This window comes from Calidris pugnax, unplaced genomic scaffold (genome assembly GCF_001431845.1).
Source record: "Calidris pugnax isolate Ruff unplaced genomic scaffold, ASM143184v1 scaffold219, whole genome shotgun sequence".
Taxonomy (NCBI): domain Eukaryota; kingdom Metazoa; phylum Chordata; class Aves; order Charadriiformes; family Scolopacidae; genus Calidris; species Calidris pugnax.
Genome location: NW_015094507.1, coordinates 5,241,955 through 5,267,511, shown reverse-complemented (window position 1 = coordinate 5,267,511; position 25,557 = coordinate 5,241,955). Strand labels below are relative to the sequence as shown.

The 25,557-nt window shown below is 38.3% G+C and overlaps 1 protein-coding gene across 1 annotated transcript in view; it reads left to right on the top strand.

The window, feature by feature from the left end:
• The window catches only part of NT5DC1 (5'-nucleotidase domain containing 1), a 131,451-nt gene that overhangs the window by 85,555 nt on the left and 20,339 nt on the right, over positions 1-25,557 (top strand). The window contains exons 7-9 of the mRNA XM_014964608.1: positions 2,515-2,689; positions 5,040-5,137; positions 25,391-25,509. Of these exons, the coding sequence (XP_014820094.1) occupies positions 2,515-2,689; positions 5,040-5,137; positions 25,391-25,509 (392 nt within the window). The remainder of the gene's footprint in view (positions 1-2,514; positions 2,690-5,039; positions 5,138-25,390; positions 25,510-25,557) is intronic.

Below are 25,557 nucleotides of genomic sequence, written 5' to 3'. Positions count from 1 at the left end.
TTGTGAAGGTTTGACATGATGCTATTTCTCCATAACATGTTAAAACTTCCAGAACTCTTTTTGCCAACAAGCTGCCCATGGCTCTGCTGTCCTCCTCAAAGCCCGCTCTTGGCCTGGGATAATGAGCAAAGTTTTCAGCTTTTATTTTATTTGGCTTTCAATAAAATCTTGCAAGCTTTGGTGGTTAAACTCCTTTACACGTATGAGTATATATTTGACCAAACTGTCTTCACCAGACGCAATAGTATGTTAGGAATTAAGTTAAACTCTACTTTCCCGGGCCATGTCCTGGGCCTAATTACAGTAGAGTATGCTTTAATGAGGGTTCTCCTAAGGTATCTCTGCCTGATATGGCAAACAGCCCAGAGGCAAACTTCAGATCCCAGTGTCAAGAACTGATTAATTGCTTGTCTGCAATTAACAGCTGGGCTTAAGGGTCTGGATAAAAAACTAGAGTAAGAGTCTCTTTCAGCTCATTTGTTGAATCCAGAGTTGTTGACCTTTTCCACTGCAGATATAACTCAAAGGCCAATTATCATAGTTTTATCTTGTAGCAGATAGTGCACAAAGTATGGACGGAGCAGACAATGTTGATTAAATTTACTCAAAGTCTTTAAATTAGTTGCACATCAAAGAATAGTTTTACCTTAGGGTAAAAAGAGTGATAGATCACTGTATATATAAATGAACTTTGCCATCTTTCTTTTTAATTGTTTGAACCTGTGAGAGCTAATGCCAAGGCTGCTTTGTTTGTGTCCCCCTTCATTCTCATGCCGTGTTTTGCATTTTCCAAAACAACGAAGAAGAGAAACTGTTGTAGTATACCGTATGAAATGTAATTACTAATGATAATACTGGACAAGAATAATGCAGCTTCTCCTCCTAAAAGCTTTATTGTTCATTGCAAACAAAATTCACACCCCAAGAAAGAGGGGGAGAAAACACTAAAGGAAACCTTCTTTTGTAGATCTGCATCGTTTAATTAAAAAAATCATTGGCCTTGGCTAGCTCTCAAGGCAAACGTCACAGCATCACATAATGCTGGCTGCAGGAACAGGCTCGTATTCCCCTGGTACAGGCTGTTACACAGCCTGACCTAAATACTATGAAAAACTGCAATAGTGACCTGGTTATGAGTTGGGAGATTTTGTTTGAGAGACTTTTCTCAGATATAGTAGTGCACTCAGTAGCTTTTGGGAAAAAAATCTGTCAATTTACAGTACAAAATAAGACATTTTTGCCTCCTGTGTAGTTGTAGTGATAACAGCCAATTCAAAACATCTTTTGGGAGACCTTTTTTCCTACCCTCTGTAGATGTTTGAATGTGTAATTTATGAAATAGTCTTATGTTTAGCACCTTTCCGTCTTTCTTTGATACTACTGTTTCAAACATTCATGTTCTCTTTCATTAAATAGCTAAAGTTCAAGTGGTTTAAATCTTATTTTTTCAAACTAGAGAATAGCATTACTCACATACCAGAAGGCTAAGTAATGTCTGGGATTTATTAAATCATTCAGCAAAGTTGACCACAGACAGTTGCATATAGAACAAATGCTGGAAGAAAAATAATCTTCTCTGATGATGTTCATTATACTATTAACACACACAGACTGAAAGCCAAAGACTTGGTATCATTTCTGTCCCTACAATTAATATATTTCTTTTTAGACCTTTAACTATCTTGATATTTTTGGTCAGAGAAGGTTTGAGTACAAAGGAAACATGTAGTCTTAGATCATATGAATGATAAAAAAAAAGCCAAGTTTAATGTTAATTTTATGTCTTGGTAAAACAGCTGTGGGTTTTAAAAAGGTAAATAATTATAGGTGACTTTACTGCCAACTTAGCGTTATTGCATGCTTCTTCAAATCTTACATTTCAGGTGTATTTGTAAAATTCTGTTGTTGTTATATTCAGCACAAGGAGCATAATTGGAATTGGAATTGGGTATTTTTTTGCATCTGTTCCTATTATTCCACAAACTTTATGAGTTTGTTTTATCAACCTTTCACAGATAAGGTGCTAGTTGTAAAAAATCAAAAATATTAAAATGGATGTTATTGACCAGACAATGCTAACCTAAAGTGTCAGAAGTAACTGAACAGATGTTCTTGGAAATTCCAGGTCCTTACCATTTTCTGAACACCAAACTAATTTTAAAATCATAAAATGAGTATCCAAAAATTGAGCAAAGGGAACAGGAAGTAACTATTTGCTGTGAAAGACTATAATCTGTAAGTTATGTATTATTTACTCTCAGGAGCAAAAGATCATCAAACAAAATGACTATGGAAATTCCATAATAAAAGAAAAAAGTCATACAAACTTACTTCTGCTACAGTGTATCCTCTTGATTTCGTTGGTTTTTTGGTTTATAGAGTTACAACCCAGGAAAAATTTTAAACTTTGCTTTGCCTTTTTAAATTGTTTGCTCATAGAAGGATATTTGTTATGTGGATTAAGTGGTTTGTGAGTAGGATTGGATAATACATAATTATGTTTTAATTTTTTAGAAGACTGTGGGATGTATTTCCCAGAAGTAAAAAATAATCCAGACAAATATTTACAAAGATGTCCCGAGTCTGTAAAAAAGTGGCTGAAACAACTGAAGAATGCTGGGAAGATTCTGCTATTAATTACTAGTTCTCACAGTGACTACTGCAGACTCCTGTGTGAACATATTATTGGGTAAGTACAATGTCCATTTGAAATTATATCTGCCAGTCAGCAACTGGAGATAAGCCTGAGGGAAGTTAATTTGAGTTCCTTTATGTGTTATGGATTATTTGGATCTGAGGTTTCTGGTGTTAATCTCTCTCGTAGAGTGTAACAGAGAACCTGAGACAAAGTAGACTATAAGCCTGTGAGCTGTTGTCTGACCCACAGCACGCTTATATCCTGCATCTTCTCTGGGCATCAGATGGGATTGAAGATTACAGGGTGTATCTTTCAGGCCAACACCCAATTGGGGGCATCATCTAAATCCCAATTTTATCATAAGTTTTTATTAGACTGCCTTATTAAAGCCACTCCCTTTCCGTGCTCCTCAAGCGGTGAATGCAAGTAGTAGTAAAATTTCATTTCCTTGCAGTAAATCTGCATGGAAAAGCTTACAAATACTGCTTCCCAGTGGTGGCTTCCAAGAGATGGTGGTGCATTTACAGATCACAGCAGAAAAGATAAAACAGATAGTTGATTGCACTTGGTAATTGGTTGAGATTGCAGCTGCTGATGCCAACAGCTGTTTTCTATCTGTAATGTGTAAGAACATGACTGGTCAGATGAAACTCGTTGAAATGCAGCAGAACCATCACCTACACCCCTAGAAACCAATTAATCAGTGATGCAAATAGCTGGGTGGGTGACACTGTGAGGCTATTCAATAAATAAATCAAAGAAACAAAGTAGTGCAATGTGAGCCAGCCTTGGCTGTCAGAGTATGCAGGGGCACAGCAAGGGAATACAGCAGTACTGTAAGAAAAACACAGGTAAGATGAAAAGCAGAATTACCTTCCAAAACCAGTCTTGCCAGTATCACTTCTCTTTTGTACTCTCTAAATGCTAAATAGAGCATCAGTTTTGCCAGTGCTCACTGCCTTGCTTGAACGTTATACTTTCTCATTTGAGGGGAAAATCTACCTCCTCACAAATGAGTAAGATATCTGTGAATTAACTATTTTGTGTAGATCTATCTAGTTGTTTTCTGAAAAGAAAATTTGGTATAAACATAAATCCTTGCCCACATATAATAATTTTGGCTTTCTTTTCCTTGGTGAATAATGTTTCAGATGTTTAAAGCAGCTGTAGAGATCCTGCTGGAAGAGAATATGAAAGGTAGCAGAGCGGGTCAGTTACCTTTCAAAAGACAGAAAAGAGATGTTCTGCTAGAAGGATACTGGATTGCTCTCTATTCCTACATAAGTGTAGGATGTTCTACAGTGTTTATTGCAATCATATTTTCCAGTGACTCATGCAATGTGGCTTCTGAGACATCGTCTCAGGCACTGAGTACTCCACTGTCCATTAGACCTTACTGAAATACTGTTTGCCTGAAAATAATTCTAAACTTTTTATTTCTTTTGTTTGTTCATGTCTCTTATGTCAGACAATAATACTCTCTGTTGCTTCTTGCAATACTGGAATACATTCTGCGTTCACACCTATTATCTCTATCCTTAAGTTTAATTTTACTAGGCTAACTGCGTTTTATTCTTGACATCAACCCTTCTAGATTACATCTATGCAGCCCTTTATTAATTGCTTTCCCTACTTTCAATTAATGAGTATCATACTGAGAAATTTGGAACTGTAGATTGTTATGTCAAAAAACCCTAAGGATAAAGATGAAGAGCAGAGATGGGTGTGACTCCTAATACCCTTACCAAGAAAAAGAGAGGGGTGGGGGAAAGGTGTTTAAGATTTAGTTTTTCTTTTCTCATTATCCTCCTCTGTTTTGGTTGGTAATAAATCAACTTAATTTTCCCCAAGTTGAGTCTGTTTTGCCCATGATGGTAATTGCTGAATGATCTCCCTGCCCTCATCTCGAACCATGAGCCTTTCATTATATTTTCTCTTCCATGCCCATCTGAGGAGGGGCGTGACAGAGCAGCTGTGTTTAAGTATCTTCAGTTACTTCCTATCCCGTCGCTTGCCTTCATATACTCTGCTTTATATGGAAAATCCCTCATTTACACTTTTCTATACTTGTCTATGTATATGTTGTCACCTGAGATTAAATACATCATTTGTTACAAGTTCTCCTGAGATATAAAATCTCCCTGGGCCAAAGATCTTTTTACAAATAATGAGTGATCCTGAAGGTACAGCACTGTGGGTTCTCAGCCATCTGTCTTCTCACTTCTGACAGCCTCAGGAGAAGAAGGGCAGTAGTGACACTGAAAAAGCATCAGGAAAAAACATGAGAGAAGAAAGTGCCTTATAGAAGCGTTTTGCTATTTTCTTAAGTCTTAAAGAGTATTTAGTGGCATCTTAGCTAATTTATTGGTTTGACTAATTCAATTTCCTTTAATCATTTTAGGAATGATTTCGAAGAGTATTTTGACGTTGTGATCACAAATGCTTTGAAACCTGGTTTCTTCTCCCATACCCCAAACCAAAGACCTTTCCGAACTCTTGGTAAGTTGCAGTCGTGACTCCCTTCTCATCTACTTCCCTCTATCCAAAAAAAATCTAGCACTGGGGGGGGAAATGGACTCTAGACAAGGTTCTTCCAGAGACATTAGTAAAAAATTGCCTTAAGGCTGAGGAGCGCTGAGAAATCAAGGATTACAGTGCTGAGTACAATGAGAAGGCAGAGCTGTGACAGTAATTTTAAATGGCATTGGGAGTCAGATATTGCATCACTAATGAAAAAGTAAGAATCCTTTATTGTTTTGACAAGATCATACACAGAAAATGAAATTTAGTTCTGGGAAAAAAAATAGCAGAAATACTTTAAGAATTTAAAGGAGATTCAAGGAATGGTACAAATAAAATTGTGAGGCTGAAGGAAATGTTCTATGATGGAAATCTAACAGTATTAAATGTGTACTTTGGCTAAATAATGACAGAGTAAGCAAAAAGGAAGTTCTCCTGTACTCACTTAATTTAATTAAAACAATCCAAAACGTTTGGCAATGTTGTCCATTAGGTAATTAAGGTTGTAACAAAAGAGATTTACAAGAACAGTGTTCATTGAACTACTAATAACAATAGTAACATAGCTGAAGACAATTAACTTTTCGATATCTTGCTAAATACCCTTCTGATTAAGCGTAAGTCAGCAGATATTGAACTGTATTTTAGCATTTTATGACAGGAAAGTCAGCTGTTACAGCCCAAAAGAAATTTTGCCTGTGGAACTTTTACAGCAAAACTAGAATGCACAGCGGAAATACGTGTTGAAACTGCATTTTAATATTTCACCAATTTATATATGGGAAATATTAGTAAGAAATATCTTATATGTGATTTTTAAAGGATTAGTTCAAATAAGAAACTGCAAAGTTGACGATCTGAGAAAAAATAAGCTCAGAAAGGAAATTGAAACTATTTATATATGAAAGGAGGGAGGGCAAAAACATAAAGGATGAAAAAGGCTCAGTTCTGCAAGCATTTTATTTAGTTTCATATAATGCAAATTGAAAATAAAATGTAATTCACTTTGGATATTTTTTAAACAATCAGATTAGCCCAAGTTCCAAAGGAAATCCTGCTGTGTCCCTCTGTCAGTAATCCAGCCAGCAACTTTTGAACCTGTTGGCCGGTTTCAGTAAATTTAATAGACAGCCAGAAAGCTCCAAGATATTCCAACAAAGTTTTTGTGTGTGTGTGTGCAAAACAGAGCAGAACAGAGGGAAAAGACTTGAAATTACTGTCTGCATTGAGAGATATTGTGTGGCATTATCTTAATCACAGTTTTAGATTGCAAGTACAAATTTTCATGAAGCTATTTCCTTCTCGTGAGCTTCAAACAGAAACAGCATTCCCTGAGTCCTCTTACTGACCTACTGGTTTTCATTCACTTTATATTTTGACATTGCAAAGAGGCTTAAGTGAGGATCGATCACTTTTATTATGTGGATAGCTTGTTAATACAGAATAAAATGTAGTTTATGTTCTGGTGACCTCACTATCTAAATGTCCCTTATCTAAATAGATAAGGGACACAAACATAACTAAAGGAATCATCAGATAAATAATTTGCTGAAACTACTAACCTGCGAGTGGATTTTTTTTTTTTTTAATATATTTGTATTCGATTGATAGTAACTGGTTTCTTCTGGAAGACCAACCAGCAAAGAATTATACATATAGGACAGGTTTTTAGAGACACGTTTTGAAGTAGTGAAGAGGTTGTTTAAGACTATGAAGTTTAAACCATCAAAATGGGAGCAATAATATGAGAAAATGTCCAAAATATCAATGTATTTTTATAATTTATCTTTTCCTACTCTCCTTCTATGTTCCTTAAAACAAATGTATAGCTTCAGAGGAGGCACTGAGAGTTTCACCCAGTCACCACAGATAGAAAGGAACACGGTTTGTTTCTCAAACAGCATATAGTGGAGCTTCTAATACATTGCAGGGAGAGTGATTTATTATTATTTTTTTTTTAGTTTCTAGATGCTTTTTTAATCCTTTCTTTCATATCAGAACCACTGAAAATTCAAAAATTCAGTTTCTAGTTTCTGTCTTCCTTTTGTCATATAGATTTTGGGCAGAAGAAGAGTTTAGCCATTGTATTTCAGACCTTCTCTGAGAGCACTGGACACAATATCTCAGAGAGACAAAAATTCCTTATTTTTGCTTTGAAATAGGAAAAAAACTAGAGGTGGACATCGTAGTAGTTATTTCTTGAAGCACAAAGAGTAAACTTTTTTTTTAGTGTAATTTAGGGAGAAGTCTCCAGTAAGTGAAACAAAGCTTGTTCCTTTGATACAAGGAATTGAACTGAATTAACTAATCAATTCTATCCATTTCTCCGGGGCTGACTTTCAGCCATGTTCTTCAATCCACCCAGGGGTCTGAATTATAATCAATTCCTAATAATACCATATTCCCTTCTGTTCCAAGGGAATTGTGTTATAAATGGACTTAAAATATGGAATGTGTTCTTAACTTCAAACACCCAAGTGTTGTATTGTGTACTGGAGCTAAACTTCATTTATATGTAACAGGAGTCTTTCTGCAGATTAATAAGGGAAAGGTTTTGAAGTTTACTAAAGAGAAGGATAAATTCTTTTAAGTGTATAATTACAAAAAGGTGACTGTGTTAGTAAACATCTGAAGGAGGACAAGAAACAGGAATAGATGACAAGGATGGCATTGTCTAGAAATGTGATCCTGGATAACTGCTCTGCAGAAATATTTTTCCAGTAGACATGTAATTTTAAAACTAATCCATTTAGAAGCCATGAAAAATCATTTTAATTGTGCAATTAAAAATGCATCCCTGTGTCATTTGAGTCTCAAGACATGAGTCGTGTAAAGCAACCAAAACACTGTTTGAAATTTTAAAAGATTCATGTGACTGCTTTTTACTGAACTGGGGCACTGGAAGGCACAATAATTAATTATTTAATTTGCATAATTTTCTTTTGAAGTGCCATTCTGTTAAATGGAGGAACAGTTTATATGTATCTTTTCCAGTTTTAGAACAGCTACATTTATTTTTACCTGGCAAAACTGTTTTTATAGTTGGGGTAGCTTATATAGCAAAGCACGTAGTTTATGACAAAAGTGCTCAAAAGACTTTACTCCCATAATAAAAATACCCCATAATTTCCTTGTTATTCACAAGGTTAGATTTTCTTTTACACAGGGAAATTCTTTAAATGGTTCTTGAAAGTACTAATAACATCTTGAGCTATTGAATCTAAGAATCAGGTCAAAAATTTTTGTGTGAATACTATGTTGAGAATGCAGGATTTTCTTCGCTTTCAACAGCTATATCCAGTTAAAATAATATATCCTTCTGTGAAGGACTTGAAGGAATATGAATAGCAAATAAAGTTGTGACTCATTCTATAATCTGCAGTATACCAAGGTTTTTATAGCATTTCACAATGGAGCTTTCCCTTTATCACGTCTGTCAAATTTCTAGCCTGAATGACAGTTCCGATCATTGTTGAATATATATCTTTAGAATGCAAAAGCAAAATATAAATGCTAAAGGTAACCCTAAATTTCCTGAAAGCCTTCTTTAAGTCTAGTATGCACAGAGAACTCTCGCTTGGTCCTAAATAAGACATATATTTTATTTCCAGCTCAGGAACAGTTACTGTCTTTTTGATCTGTTTTTTTTGATAAACTGAAAATGTGTTGCTGATTGTTCAGTGTCTGAACGTACAGTGCCTATTTAAGCATGTATGTATATCTTCATATATATGCGTACATATACGTACAAGCTGAAAACAGTCCTACATACGGAGCGACAGTGGGTGCCATTTCAGTGTGAGATCCCGTGCTCTTATCCAATGCCCAGAGAAACAAACCTACCCTCCTTCTCCTGCAGAGTCGCAGGTTTTCAAAGCCCACTGTCAATTGCACTTCCAGGCTGTCTGCCTTACTCTTGCACTTGAATTTCTCTCCAGCTTGTGGTGCCTCTGCTGCAAGATGTAGCCCCCAATTTAGGAAATGCTTTCAGTCCTCCAATTTTTTACGATTCCCTGGTAACTGCTATTTTAACAACACACTGCAGAAGCCTTTTTCCTCCTTCAGTCATTCTTCACTAGCCTTCCAAAAATACAGGAAAATGCTATAAAATTAAAGGACCAATTAGAAAAGAAAATAAGGGGACAGGATATAAAATGACATACTTCTAGGCTGAAGACTGTCTTTGATTATAAGGGGCTGCAAGACTTCAGAAGAAGGAGATCCTACGTCTGCTATTTTTCTTCTTCCATCTTCTGTGACGTCTGGGCTTGACTGTTGCCAGAGATGGGATACAGAATGAGGTGGAGAATCAGAGCTGATCCTATATAGCTGGTTTTATGCACTTATATTCTAAGGCCTTTTAGAACGGAGGAGTGGGATCAGGAAGGGAGTGCCTTAATTTTCCTGGAAGTTAAATTCATAAGCCATATAACTTCTTTTTAGGTCATTCTTTTTATTTGAGACTTCTGTCTTTACTGCCAGAAGAATACCAAAATACTACCCAGCAAATATTTTAAAGATCTTCAGTAAAACTGTAGAATATCTATAAAAAAGTGGAAATTTTGAAATGGATGATATTTCACTGTTACAAGGGAATATATCATTTAGGTAGTCTTGCATTGTTCACTTATTTGAAGAACACAAATGCCATCTCTAGAAAATTCTGATAAAATTTTCAACCAAAACACGTTGATTTGAGTCTACAATATAGGTCAGTTGCTATAATTGCTACGTAATAGGTATCTCAGATGCTACCTATACAGTGAAGGCTACCTAGATAAGAAAAAGAACTTTTTTTTTTTCTTTTATGTCAGTGTGTGAGGTTAAAACTCAAGAAAGCTTATTTAATGCAGCTGTGTTTGCTGCCCTTCTTCTGGAGATAGTGCCTTTTCGATTCAGCCTGTCTGGAAATATTCTATATGAGGCCACATAATAAAGCATACTTGCTGCGAGCCTGTGACAGAGTGGCATATAAAGGTTGCACTGACTGTGGACTGCATTATTCAGGAGGAATAAAGTGTATAACTTTCCCATATGTCTTCTAAAATGACTGCCTTATAACATCTCACAGTGCCATATAGTCTGTGAAAGCAATGCAATTCTTTTGAAGGAAATCTTGTTTAACAATTCTTTATAGTGTATTGGCATTGTTCTTCATGTATTTTCTGGCTATTTAGGAAAGAAAAAGAAGGGTTATAACTAATGAATAATGATATTTTGTACTCTAGTTTTCAAAACCAGATCTTTTGTGCCTCATGAGATCATGATATTAAGATCAAAAGTCGCCTAAATCTTCAATATCAGAAACAGGTTCTGTATGTAGCCGGCAGTAGCAGGTCCACTGTTTTAAGGGATAAGGTATCTGGTTCTATACCCAGGCCACCAATAAGAAAGAATTCCCTACTCTTATCTCAGCTAGAGATTTTCATTTTACCCATCATATATGGAAAAAGTTTCTTATTAAGCAACTGATTGGTACACATGATGATATAGAAAGATCTTCATATTCAGTAATAGAACCTGGTCATTTTTATTTTTTATTATGAAAACCCATAAGGATTATGCAAGTGCCTTACAAAGATGATTCTGTCAGCTGACACCCTTTTTGGCAGCACGGTCAATGCCTGATTCCACTTACTGAAAAGCAGCCAAGGGTAGGCCAGTAGGGTTGACAGTGGGACACACATACAAACAAACTTAATCTCATGTAACAGGGTTTGTTTCCATGCAGATATTCATCATCCACCGAGGAAGCTCAGAGGGTGTTTCCAAAAATCTATAACAACAGGCTCCTTGGCTGACTGTTTCACCTCCCATTCTTTGTTTAAATGATCTTAGTCTAAAACTATTCCACTTTGTGTACTGCATTTGCACAGATACCAGCCACTCAACAGATTATTTTTTTCTGACCGCATAAACAGCTGTCTCGGGGACTTCTGGTTTCCCGATATTACTTGTGTGCTGTATACAAACATTGGAAAAATCAGTGTATGTTACCTGGTAATCAAAGGGATTTACCAATTAATCTTTTTAAAGTTTGCTACATAGTACCTGTGTGTAGTTTGAAATCAACAGTTTGGGAATCATTTGAGAACAGAGATGATAATTATAAACACTGGTGACACGATGGGAAATTAAGTCATGGGATAGGTAAGATGAAAGACTGTAGTTAAGGACCTCTTTTCTGTTAAATTTTGTCATATTTGATAAACATAGTCTTAGTTGACAATAACAGTCTGTGTTTTGTTTTTAACATATTTGGTACGGTGGTCTGTGGAAAGCATTTAAAACAGTTACAAAAAGCAAAATAAAGTTGAGCCAGCACATACCCACATCCTTTTGAAGAGTAGACTGTTCAAGTCAGAGAGACACAATACATTTTTAACAGATGATAGCAAAATGTTGGTCTAAAGCTTCATTTTTTTTTTCCTGATAGTTTTCAAAGTCTTTGGCTACCATATTTGATAGTCATTGCCTCATAAAAAGAAGTGTTTTGAACATTTTGGTTCCACTGCAGAGATAAAATTTATTTCCTCAATCTCTAATTTGTTATTACTAATAGGCAGTGTATTGTTTATAACCCTTTTGTAAAACAATGCTGGGGCCACTCTGCAGTTTGCAGTGGTGGTACATGTATCCACTTGTACAGTGACATTGTTAAACTGGTGTGATTTCTGCAAGTTGCCTCTCTATAGTAGTTAAACTGTATATTAGCCAAAGGATAGCATTCCCTTACAGTACATCCTTCCTGGCAATCTGAGCAGGGAAGCCACTCCTTTCTCCTAGGAAGATGAATGGAGCGGTTTGGTTTTGTTCTGGGGTTTTATTTGAATGGGCTTTACCAGTATTTGCTTCAGAAGTGTTGGGAGGCCAGATGGTCATTGCATCGTTTATATGTATTCTCACTGATAACGGGTTTCACGCAGGCATTTTACAGCACATCAGAACTAGAGGTTGAGTGGCCAAGCTCAGTTTCTGTTTCTACTAGGAGGGCACAGCGCTGGCCTAACCACGGCAATTCCCTGTAAACCTGGAGCATGGACCAAGCACTGGGATTTCAGCTGATGGCCCTTCCTAACTGGCATGGGAGGTACCAGGTTATCAGCCAAGCTGGCCATTGGAAATTGGGTTGAGTTGCTTGCTTCTTGAGCTCCTTTGGCTGATGCCTCAACCGTATTAGTCAGAGGAGCTACTAGGACACAGTCTGATTCTTTAACACTTAGTTGGTTTTCCTAAACATTGAGGCTTATGCAATAACATGGCATGTGTGAGTAGGAATTTCTCCACAACCCTTACTGCAAACCTCTATCAGTAGTGCAATTTCAACCACATTTGGGTGTGCCCTGGTATCCTCAGAGATACTACAGCCTCTGCAGGCTGGAGAGGAAAAAAGTGGTCCATCACTGCCACCTCAGTGAAAGGCTGAAGCGTAAAGTTACCCTGATTAGGTATCAGGAGTATCCATCAAGGAGAGTCTGGCCACAGGTGACCCAGCTACCAGGAGAGCAGCTATGAGATTTTGTGCCCTATTAGACAGTCAGTGAATCCAACTACAGGACACAAATTCATAGGAAGACAGGCCCCACTATTTCCCTACTGTTCATAAACAACTCCTTGTTTATTAGGGGAAAAAAAAAAGTAGAAAAAAAATTTCAATAGTCTTTGAAGTTTGGCACCTCTTTGTTTCTGAATATCAAGATGAATGGTGAACTGCGGATGCATTCTCCAATGCCCGTCCTTCTTTAAAAGGAAAAAAATAAATGTGTTGAGCCAAGTCTCCTATGTATGTTTGCATAGTGTTCAAAGTACCTCAGAGGTTAAAAGGAATAAGAAGTTATTCATCCAAAAATCAAAAGAATGAAAAACTGCAATGTGCCTCTGCATAGAGACAGCAGGGGTTGCTTCAGCTGATTATCTTTGATATTAAAGCCTGTGTTTGGCACAAAGCTGATAGAAAGTTAGTTCAAAGAAAGCTAAAGCTGCTGCTTTCAAAAGAGCGATAGCAACAATATTCTAACAATATTCCTTTTGTTAAAAATGGAAAATATGTTTAGCATAATTGCCAAGTACTCCAAAACCAGAATTCTTTATGCATGGAAAGTGTATTTTCATCTTCAAAAGGAGCTACAGTAACTAGCACTATTGCAAAATCTTAGTTATTGATTATATTACATTATATTCAAGGCCTGGATAAAACAAACCCCAATTCTTTAAGGTGTTGTGCAAGCACATGATAAGAGTCACTTTCTGTCTTGAAGGAGCCCACAGACAGACCAGATAAACAAATGGTAGAAGAACAAAAGCGCTGGCTTTTCTGTTAGAGCCAAGGAACCAAGAGATTGAATTACTTCCATAATCATATCTGTGACAGATCTGCATCTTTAACTAAGATTTATAATGTCCTAATCCAGAGCAGTGAAGAACTGTAAACTAAGTTTGCATAAGGAGTCCATGAGAGTCTTGACTGTGAAAATCGTTTTAGCCCTTTCCGAAGATTTACCGTAACAGGGAAATTGAGATAACATAATTGCAGTTAATTCTGCTGGATTTACTTTTTATGGTTCAGTGATATATCCTTTCAAAGAATTGGACATGTAAACTTCATGGGTTTTATACTGAAATTGTTCTAATTATTCAATAATATTTCAAATTATTGAAAGCAATAAGCTAGAGTAATTGCTTGTTTTTGAAGCCAGTTCCATACAAATGACTTCTTAAAATTAGTTTTGGTAATCAGGTCAAGTTTACATTTAATTTTAATGGAAGAAACTTTCTTCACAGAGAAGCATGCCACATGCCTTCTTAATATGGTGAATTATTTTAAGTTTCCAAGTCTGTGTACTTAGAAGTTTATCGAATTATCCTAGTCTGTGTTTTCAAAGCCAAAGCCAAAATAGCTAAATAACCAGTTTGTATTCCAGACAAAACTCTGTTCAGCAAGCAGACTTGTCTGGCTTAAGGGAATTCTCCTCCAACACATGAAAAGATTATGAAGAGGAGATGATTTTTTTTTTTCTCCATAGTCTCTGAGAAAACACAGCCAAATACTATGCAATATTTAGAAGCATCACAGTCCACACTCAACATAGATCACATTTATAATGTAATAATACTCTAACAATGTGTGATGCTGAAAAAGACTTGGGATTTATGGAAGATTTCACACTGAAAGTGAAGACCCAATTCTACATGGAAGATAAAAGCAAATGCACATCTTCCATATACAAGCAAGATTTACAACACTAACTGTCATTGCAGCATTAGTGGGACCTGTTCTGAAATTATACCTTCAGTTCTCGTGTTTATAGAAATATTTGGCATAGAAATGCTGGAAGTTTGAAAGGGTTGGCTAAGCAATTACGTCTGATGGACATGTAAGCTCCCTTAATTTACTCTATCGAAGAGAACAGTAAGATGATCAAATAGTTTGTGGTGCCTTTACATTGGGTACATGGGAGCTCAGACTAGTATAACATAATACCTGAAGAATGTCTAGCAGTTGTTTATGCAGACAATTCAATATCCAGAATTCTAGAGTAGACTTTTCTTTTTTTTTTTTTTTAATATTACTTCTGGTTATATGAAATATTTCTTTTCACCTTCATTCTATTTCCCAGCACACATAAGAGTGTCTGCCCAAGACCTGGAGGGAAGAGGTAAATTGGAAGTATCAAAAGACTGAAAGGAACACTAGGGAACACTAGGTGCAAGTCAGCAGCCGTTTTGGCATTAAGAGAATGCATATTTCCTTTTAAACTGTTTTCTGCATTTTTAATATAAGATGGTTAAACAGATACATTTTATTTTGTCCAAGGAACAATAAAGGTCCCACTGGAAAGCCTATTAACTCATGCAGATCATTACCAGATTCTGTTGCTCTGTGTTGGGTGTTACACCCTTGGTAGCTTAGTTCAAAACCTGACTTCTCTTCTGGCCAAGTCTGTATCAGAGAAATTAATAGTTTTCAGGAGCTAGTTTTTTACATTGAGTTGCAAGCCTCCTCCTTAAACAAAAATGGACTCACAACTACATTGTAAGGGTGATGCTGTATGTCAAAAATCAAAGAGGTCTATCTTGAAATAAATTAGTACCAGGAATGGATATAGAAACCACAGTGTATGCCTGTCTACCATGTGGTACAACTGGACTAAGGTGCTGGAGGACCTTAGGCATCTCAAGTGTCTCTGGTCACCAGTGTGTTGGCAACTGAACAGAACCAGGCTAGCAGGGCAGTAGAGAGCTGTGATGTGTGCAGGTCTGTGCCCTGTGTGTCTGTGTCTGCAGCAGCCAAGCCCTTGGCTGTCTGTGGGATGGATCAATACAAATTCGTAAACTTTACCCACACCACTAAGATGCAGTGTAAACCCGTGTGAGTTATGTTGGTGGAAATTTAGTTTAAACTTCACATTATAGTTCTTCATCAGCTGTCAAAATCCACAAGGAATTTCTGGAAGAAAGATTGCCTACATCATGGGGGAACTTACCAGTATGACTTTGCAGGGAAAAATAATTCTTTGCGCAGATCACAAGCATAAGCAATACGTGATAGAAATTTGGGGGGGTTATTCATGTTTCTTCTGTGTTTAATTGGTTTCTTCTGTAGGATTAAAAAATAAGTAGATGATTAGACAGAGGATTTCATAGAAGTTACCTTATGATCTGATTTTTAATTAAGTTGGAAATTGGGATTGAGGCAGTTTGTAGTAGAGCAAAAATAGAGTTGTGTATGGTACATTCCTGGCAGAATGAGGGCTGGCAACCACTGCAGAAAGCTTCTCTTCAGCATAGTTTCCATGAATCTGTATTGCTGGTTTTCATTAAGGAGCTTTAGAGTTCTCTTGTGTGTTCTTCCAAAATGTCAAGCTTTTTTTAAGGTTAGTCTGTAGAATTGTTTTTTGCAGAAAGCACATGTTGATTTTTGTACTGCAGGCATCAGATCTGCTATTGGAAGCAAGTAGTGAAAGAAGCTGGTTAGAAAGCCCTAGAAATGAGCTGAGAACATGAGGAAGAATCATGGCCAAAGCCTGGGCTGAGATCTGGTTGACTTTGATAAGACAGTGAATCTCTGCCTCAGTTTCCCAGTTTCTAAATGCCAAGGCTTGCCTAATGTTTATGAAGCACCCAGCAGAACTGCAAAGTGGCAAGTGGCACAGGAGAGCTGCAGCATATAGCACCTGTGAATTTATTGCATGTGGGGAAATCTCAGGTGGGTAGAGAGTTACCTACCTCAGAGCAGCTCTGCCTCTCCCACACAATGCAGGGAAATAAAAGGTCAGAGAACACAGAACTGGACACTTCTTGCTGGTGAGCGATCATGAGACACTGCACTGTTTAGGTGAGTAGTAAGTTCTCTGCAGCTGATGTTCAGCTTGTAATTAATTCTTGCAAGCTGAAAGCTCAAGAAAAGGTAAAAGTGATGTACCAGCTTCTTCCTAACTCTCTTTGTTCTTCAATCTTTCTTTATTATTCATGTAGGACTCCAGATGTCTTAAACTTCAATATGTATGTTGCATTTTTTCCTAGGTAGAGTTAGCAACCCCAAGACTTCTTCTCTTCATTAGTAAACACATTCATTCTAACCTGATTCTTATCTGCTGTGAAACCACTTTATATATTATTACTGTCCACAGATCCAAGGTGTCTCTGTGATACTGCCAGACTAAGGCTGAGCCTTCCAAGATGACTATTTTTTCTGGAATAACAGTAGCAAGAGATTTTATCAGTGAAATTCCTGCATACAGAGATCTGGCACGGTGCTCTTGGTTCTGAGAAAAAAAGGTAAAGTGCATTTTCATGTAGACACTAAGTGGTTTTGCAAACCACACGAAATGCACAGATAAGGAACTGGAAAAGTATTATAGGAATTGTCACAGAGATCATTTCTCTTTTACTTAAAAAAACTCATTACTACAAATCTTTCATGTCAGTCTTCCCATCAAAGTGTAACTAAATATACTTTGCTAGACAGGAATAGTTTCCATTTTTCCTTGCCGTCTCCATCCCGATTACATTGTTCTGGGATTTACAGTGACTGTTTCACACATAAATACTTTTCCTCTTTGTTAGAATGTTAATTTCCTAATGTTTTACATTTTGTTTATTAAATATGAAGTTCTACTATATCTCAACAGATCTAATAGGAACAGGGTTTCTTGTTCTTTTTCATTCTGGGGACAGACCTGGTCCCATAGCAGACCTTAAAAAGCATCCAAAATCTCTGCCAGTTGTTTTAACCCTGTCACGTTCTTTGTCCCTCCTTTGAATTCACCCATGACTGTGGTCCACAGGGCCATGAAATTGTCCCCAGACCTCAAGACTGAACTTGCTGTCACCTCACTGTCTTCTGTCACATGCCTTGTTCTTCCTTTCTGCTCCCCATCTGCCACAGGTCGTAAGCCTCAACAGAGAGCTTGATGGGCACAGCCCACATAGACAGGAGCTGCAAAGGGGCAAAAGAGGCACAGACCAATGGAAAGAAGATGACAATATTTCTTAGTTTCTCTGCCACCCCAAAGAAGTTTTCCCACTCTCCCTCGTCTCCACATTCATGGCCTGAGCAACATCACAGCGCGGTTATTTTTTCCATTATCCAGAGTCTGCATAACTCCAGTTTTGCCTCCTGCATCTTCATCTCATTTTGCCATCCTGAGCCATTTAATGGCTGTTGTTGCCAATGTACCAAAATACTGCATGAAACTTAATATATTTATTCTCATAGGACTTCAGATATATGGGAGCTTCAACATTTCTATTTACGTAGGAAGTGCCTGATGCCAGGTAGGAAATCTGTGGTGGAACTGATGACCCCCTTGTCCCAAAAGCCAGACTAAGCCAGACCAAACCATGGGTGCAGTGTCCTCCCCCTGTGCAGCCAACCACGATCTCCCAAATGTTGGCTGCATGAGGATGCTTTTCCCCTGCTGCGCCCCCAGGACGAGCACCCTTCCCAAGGATGTCCTCGGGCACGGCTCCCCATGCCTCTTGCGCAAGGCTTGAGGAGCCTCTTGTGGCTTGGCCATCTGGCTCCTCAGCTGGCCCCCACTCCAGCGCACCCACGGTCTGGGGAGGTTTCCTACTGTACGTTCTCCTTTTTCTCCTGTTTCACTGTACCTTGGCGTGGTGCCACCTAATTACTTGCCAGTGCAACTCCAAACAATTTTCTTTCTATAGCACTTTCTGTTAAGACTGTTAAAGGGTGCCCTGCACAACCCTACATTTTTTTAGAGTTTTTTTTAATTTTTCTAGAAGGGATAGTAGTAGTACAAAGTGCAGTAGAAAATATAGTAAAAGCATCCAAAGGTCTTCCTTTTGCAAAAAATTGCAAATTTTTATAATTGCATTGGGATTCATTAATGGTGCAGAGATATGGCTGCAAAAGGAGATTTTCTGAAGCTAAGATCAGTGTTAGGTCCTGAACTGTCTTTTGGTGCCTCTTGAACATTTTCTTAAGCAAAGGGAAACAAAATATAAGCAGAAAATATATCAGAAAAAAAAAATGTTAGATTTGGTTTCCATAAAAAAATTGATTAGTTTAAGGCATCCAGTTTTGTTTAGAAATATTGGGAATGATCATACTCATACTTACCAATATATAAAGAGCAGGATGTCTGTGAAACACTGAGAGAATATGCTGGTTTCAAGTTCTGTTCCTTTTTTCTTTTTTTTTTTTTGGAGAACTTTCTACTTTTCAGAAAGGAAACAAGATGTTTGAGTTTTTCTAACCTCCCCCCAGCAGCAGGGAGGTGCCTGGGCTCCAGCAGCACCGAGCTCAAGGAGCTGTTGTGGGTTGCGGTGGGGTTCTATTTTAATTACTGAGTCAGAGGCACAGCCTGAGCAGGGTTTTAATAACTGCTATCTGCAGCTACACAATGCTCATACAGTTATTAATGGCAGAAGGCTGTGTGGATTTATATATTTATTTCTTCATTCCTAAATTTCATTTTTTACCTGTGGAATCTTGAATCTTAAGTTGGTCCTTAGGTTCATGTAAAGGTTGATGTAAAACTGCCCGTTTCAGACGAAGCTGGTATTTGGAGAGCTGGAACTTCAGACACAATTCATCAATAGAATTAAAGTAGGGATATGATGTAGTGTAGTAAGTTAGGAAAAAAGAATGGAGCTTTCTTATAAATCATAATTCAACTTGGCTGTATAAATAGTTTTCATATAAAAGTTAATGAGAACGTCTATTGTGTATTCTAGGAAAATGAGTATGCTAAGAACTATGTGTGCTCCTGTCTATTTTGCAATTATTATACCCTTTGAAATAACATATTTTAGGGAACTGAAAAAATAAAAAACAAAGGCCCCTTGCAGCAGAGTCCATATCTTGCTTTATGGAGATACATTTGTTCAGAATCAAATCATCTATTCTAGTTTACATATATTTTTTGTACCTGAAGTATTAAGATGTAGGGAAAAAAATTCTTAGTCTTTCTGTAGCTGAGGATTAAAGAACTTTTGTTCTTTTTTTTTTAGTTTTCTTTTAGTGTATGAGGCCAAAGTAAATGTTGGCAGGAAGTTTTTCCCCACTACATGGCAGTGTCAATTTTAAGTGGGGATTATTGTCCAAGAGCAAATTGCAATAAGCCTTATTTCGGTATGTATTACCAGAGAGACTTAGAGACTTAGGATAAATTGAAAGATTATGGTCTGCATAGTGCAAAGTAGATGCTTTGTGTGTCTCGATTTTATTTTAATTATGAAAATTGAGACATTTTTTGAACTGACAGGCTAGGCCAGAAGTGACTGATGGCACTCATCTCATCTTCTGTGCTTCCCTCTGTCTTCTGCTTCCATTCACTCTTCAAATTTTGGTACAGCAGTGAAGCATACCCCAGTAAGAATGGTAATAGACAGTTGCTTGAACTAAGTGCATATTCCTGAAATGATTATGTCAGTTTTTTCCTCAATTACCATACCTCTCCTAACTGACTTGAATTCAAAACGCTTTCTGGAAAAGCCTGTTTCTCTCCATAATTATATACGGATCACTAGAATGACTATGATATTAATATATATAGGGTTATTTGGGGACATTTGTCTGGATATCGGGAGTTCATCATTTATAAGGCTCTGGAGCCTTCTTACAAAATTAAAGTGGTCCAGAATAAAACTGTTCTGGGGTGGCTATTTATTTTTTTTTATTTTGTACCTCTCCAAGATCCTAATTAAAAAAAATAATAATAATTAAAAGTATGTGCAAGGAAGAAATGAAACTCACTAACCATAAGGCACCCCCCAGAAAGGCAGAATGATGCAAGGGCAGGAAGGAGAGCTGATATTCAGGGTTTTCCTAAAAAAAATCAGATTGGACAGACAAAAAAGGAGACGGCCAAAATCACTAGTCACCTTGGGAAGCCTTAACCTTTCCTTTTAGCACATCATGCTACAGGAATAATTTGTTCCTTATCGCTTCCCTGCAGTCATCCAGTCAGAGAGAAGACTGGCAAGCGCTGGGCAGATGGATTTCCCAGCTGCTTCCAGGGCACAGAAGTAATTCAGGGATGGCAAAACACGCAGTTGTACCTGCTTGAACCCTGGAAACCACCCAGGTTTTGGGTGTAGGAATTTGGGATACTACCCTACAGAATGGTGCCCATAGAGTATGAAATTTTACTCACGGCAAACTTGTAGGTAACTGCTTTCTTCATGGAGAGCATGCCCACAGGGGAGCTCTGCACTCTGTGTCATCCCTTCTCATTACCTTTACAACTGGAAGAAGCCACCAGAACGATTTTACTTATGCAGGTCCCTTCGTCTCGACTGTAAAACGATGGGGTTTCCTGCCCTGAGTCCCCTCCTGGAAAAAGAGAGTTTGTGTTTCTGAAGTGAGCTTGAAATGCCATCTAGAATCAGACTGTGCTTGCAAGCCAGGCTGGAGCGTAACCCGACTTTAATATTAATGCTCTCGGGGCCTGGAATGACATTATTTTAAATTGCAGAGAGGCATATCAGTGTGATAGTCGCGGATCATAAACCACAGTTGTTTTACAGTCGCCCCCTGGGGCAGTACCCAGGGCCTCAGTGTGCTGAACACACGTGCCCGTCTGCGGTGAGAGCCCACAAGAGCTGCCCATCGGGAGGGAGAGGCAGGAACAGGCACCAGCACGAGCAGAAACAGTCACCACGTGCTTCAATTCTATTGCACAGTTCAAAGGAACAGAATATACCAGTAACCCTGATAGCCACTCTAGCTGGATTTGTGTGGAAATGAGGAAAAGGCTGTCAGGAGAAAGCTGGGAAGGCTGGAGAAGGGGCTGCTGGGGAGCTGTACATACACCCCAGCTACACCGAGCGCATCTGCAGCTGGTGTGGCCTCTGGGTACTCGGGGCTGCTTTCTGACCCTGCTCTGACCAGTCGAGTAGGTGCGAGGTGTCCTCAGGCTCTAGGGTGAATCACTCGTGGGTCCTCACCCTGGTGTGTAGCCACCACTCCTCCCAGCCGGAGGAGCAGCACAGGGTGGTGGCCTCAGGGTTAGTGAGCTGATGGAAATGATCCTCAATGTAGGTGTGGTTGAGTGTAGGTGAGTAACTACAGAAGCTTAAGTTTGCCCTCACCTCTTGGCTTCTCTCTTAGCCTCAGGCTTCCCAAATGAGAGCCTCGTGGCATGGGCTGGTGTAAACACCAGCCAGGTTAGGGACAGAGCTCCAGGTTCAGACTCTGGGCCACAACCACTGCACTGCATGTGTTTAGGTGTCCATCTCGGTGGCTACCACCCATGAACGGGTAGCAAAGCAGACAGCAGTCAGCAAGCGTGCCAAAGTAAAATACCATCAGTTATCATTTAAATCGGTATAAGCTTCACTGATTACTTTTTGCATATTCATTCAGAATGAAACCAGATGTTCCTCAGTCCATGTTATAAACCTGCAACACACTTTTAAAGGCACACAAGAAAATTCTTACAAGAAAAAGGATATTAACTCTTTTAAGTGAATTGCTTTATCTGAAAAAACGTATCTGTGTATCTGGTGATGGGAGTACATTTCTGAATCAGAAAACATTTCCCAAGTTGTTAGACACACCAATATGCAAATTGCCATTCCAGCACTATTAATATTGCCCCAGCATGAGTCAAGCTTTTGTTGTTGTTTTTAAAAAGGAACAGTAACTTCCCCCCAGGAAAACTGCTCTGAATCACTGTTGAGGTTTGGGCAAGTATTTTAATGGAATGATTTTCTGGAGTTAATTATTTTAGTTTTACTTGCTTGCTACCTTTACATTTCTTGTCGTGGCACGTTTTCAGTCTACAGGAATCCAGGTTGCAGTGATATATTAGACTTCAGAAGGAAGCAAGTTGCTCTATCTAAATCATCTAAGAAATTCTTCTTGGTTATCCAGTCTGTTTAAAATTGTCAGGATGTCTCCTTTTCCTCCCAGCTTATAAGACCCTGAAGCATTAGCATCCCCGCCTATATATGTGTTGCTTCCTGGTGAAGGAATATTTATAGCATTTCTGACCTTTGAATGAACTTGTATGAATCAATAACAGCAAAGTGGAAGGAAGGTCAGCGGCAGTTTTCCTCTTATCTGAGTGTAGCCAATGTTAGGCGTGGAATATCCAAAATATATTAGGAACTACCATAATCACATTTATGCAGCATTTTTCCAGGAAATTAGCAGAAGTCTTCAGTGCCATCATGTAGCTGCTGTCTGAAGGATACAATACAAGGCCAGAGCCAATGGTTTTTAAGTTGTTGCACATCAATTTTTACATGGCACAACTACTACAAGAGGCCTTAAGACCCAGTGTTGAAGAATAATTTTCTTGACAACATTTTGCAACAGGGACATGGTAAATGGATTGGAAACCCTTCTCATTAATGGCTTACTGCAACTGAAACACCATTCATTTGTTCCCACTTCAGATTACAGAAATAAAATTGACAAGGTCGCCCCTGGATGTGTGAGCATAAGCAGCCATATGAGATGTTTGAGGCAAGGTTTGCCCATTCAGAGTCATTATCTCTATAACCCTACAACTCAAAATATTATAAAGGACCTTTTCTAGTTCCTCAGATTTCTGAAGCTCCTTCCAAAATCAAGGAGCTCCCATAATGAATTAGACATCTCGATGCTGTTTGCTGCCTCCAAGCATAGAGGAAGAAACCAGGCTTTGAAATTTCCCTTCATGTCACTGCCTGAAAGTGAAGTTTCTAACTTCATTAAATCCTTTCCTTCTCCAGACCTGGCACCTCTGTAAAGTGCTTCTCGCGCTCTTTTCCCAACCAGAGGATCCTGGCCAACTAGTTCAGATTGTAACTGTAAATTAGAAGCCTAAATTCCGGATGCATTGAGTTAAGTGAGATGAGTCCCATTGCTAGGGGTGACAGTAATAGATCTCAGAGTGAGAGATCTTCTACCTTGTAATTAGAGTGAATTTTTTCAGTCAGGACTGCCCCTCATGCCTTTCCATAGAGGCAGAAGCAAGGTCTTGCTCTTTGCTGGAGCCTTCTCGTGCTGCTGAAATACATAGGGCTCCTATTTGCAAATGCAATGTTGTTATTTTGAAAATCCCTCTTATAATAGTTCCATTTTTCTATTCTATTTTTCTGATTGAGTGAATGGAGAGACAATGATAGCTATACAAAACTTCACAAATTTCAAGAAACTTTTAATAGCAGCTGAAAAGAGTTGTTTTCATAAGTTACTTTTTCTATGTCCATATTGTCTGAAGATTGTGTCTGCTTGTTCAGCCAGACTTACAAATATGCCTAAAAATAGAGGGAAAATAAAAAAAAATTGATGATGTTTGACAACTTCTGTTTGGTTGAAAGTTATTTGGTCAACAGTATTTTAAAACTCAGGAAATTAAGATTATTTTTTTTGGATGCTATCATTATTATTATTATCATCATCATCATTAGGTTTCTGGAGAAGAACAAAGAAAAGACATTTGCATACAAGTTCCACATGAATTGTTAGTGTCAACTTTGAATTTCCTTGGTTTTTCCTAGTTTAAAAAACACCCTTTATATAGAATTGTTTTGTCTAAGAATAAATCCTGTGTTTATTCAAATTCTTAGATTCATAATATTAAAGAATGATTTACTGCCTCTCTCTATGTACCTATTTCCCTCTGTTTGCTTCTTTTTTTTCAAGGACCAATGTACTGCACCACGTACACCTTCAGTGCTCTTAAACATAAAGCTGTTTTGTCATTTCACTCTTCTCCAAAATTTGCATTCCCGTTTTCAGCACTCTCTGAAATGAAGTTTATGCTTAGTCTTCTTCCTAGCACATTTTAAGCACTTAAAACAATTCTAAAAAGCAGGAGAAAAACTGAAGTCCTGATGCTGTACCTAAGTCCGATCAAAGAGCTAGATTGGCTTCTAACAGCTCTATCTGTAGCATAAAAAATAAGACATGTTTGATTGAGACTGAATAACAAAATCACCCTTTTGTTTAACCACTTCAATAGACAGAAGATATTAATATTAATATTTCTGGTGACATTCTAGTTCATCAGTTCACTAAGGCTACTATTTTGGCTCCAGCCAGAAGCTAAAGGGAGTTCATCCAGCAATAGCACATGGATCTGAATGAGCAATAGGGTTATGTGGCTGAGATCTGGCTGCTTTGGGACCAGCTGGGACTGAAGCCTGTGGCACAGCTGGGGGGGTTTCAGCTTCTGCTGATTTTTCTGATTCACTGACAGCTGCCAGTGTGGATGTATGCCAACGTGGATTACACCACCAGCAGCGATATTGTCCGCGCATCATTTCTTCAAGACTGGGTGATAACTGGAACTGCTCATTGCTTGTGCTGATCTAAGGCTGACGAATTGTTGTATTTATATTGGTGCTTAAAAGCAGTAGGTAATTTGTCTGTGGGGAAAGGTAGTTGGTGTCTCTTACGGTCTGTCTTACCTCATGGTTTCACCTTAGATCTGTAGCAGCTTCTCCATCAGTCTGGTCCATGTGGTTTCCTGCCTTCACTGCTGCAGTGTTTGGGAGGCAAAGCCTGACTTTGAGTCCTACAGCTCTTCTGTAGCCCTTGCAGATGATGCTTAGCTGCTTTTCTAACAAATGCCTGCCTGCCCCAGCTACCAAACACCTTGACTGAACCTGCAGTCAGTACCAGGACTTGAGCCAGACACTGGAACTGGTTTAATGTCAAAATAGACCATGATCTCCAAGCTGTGCACAGGCAGCTTCTCACATGTCTCACAAATACAGGAGCATGGGCTGCTCTCACTAACAGTGTGCAATTTTCCTTGGTGATTTCAGAGAATGACGAGGAGCAGGAGGCTCTGCTATCACTGGACAAGCCCGGCTGGTATTCCCAAGGCAATGTCATCCAGCTGTATGAACTACTGAAGAAGATGACTGGCAAGTTGGATCCCAAGGTATAAGTGACAGTAAATCTTTCTGAAAATACCCTGTTTTAGTCTAAA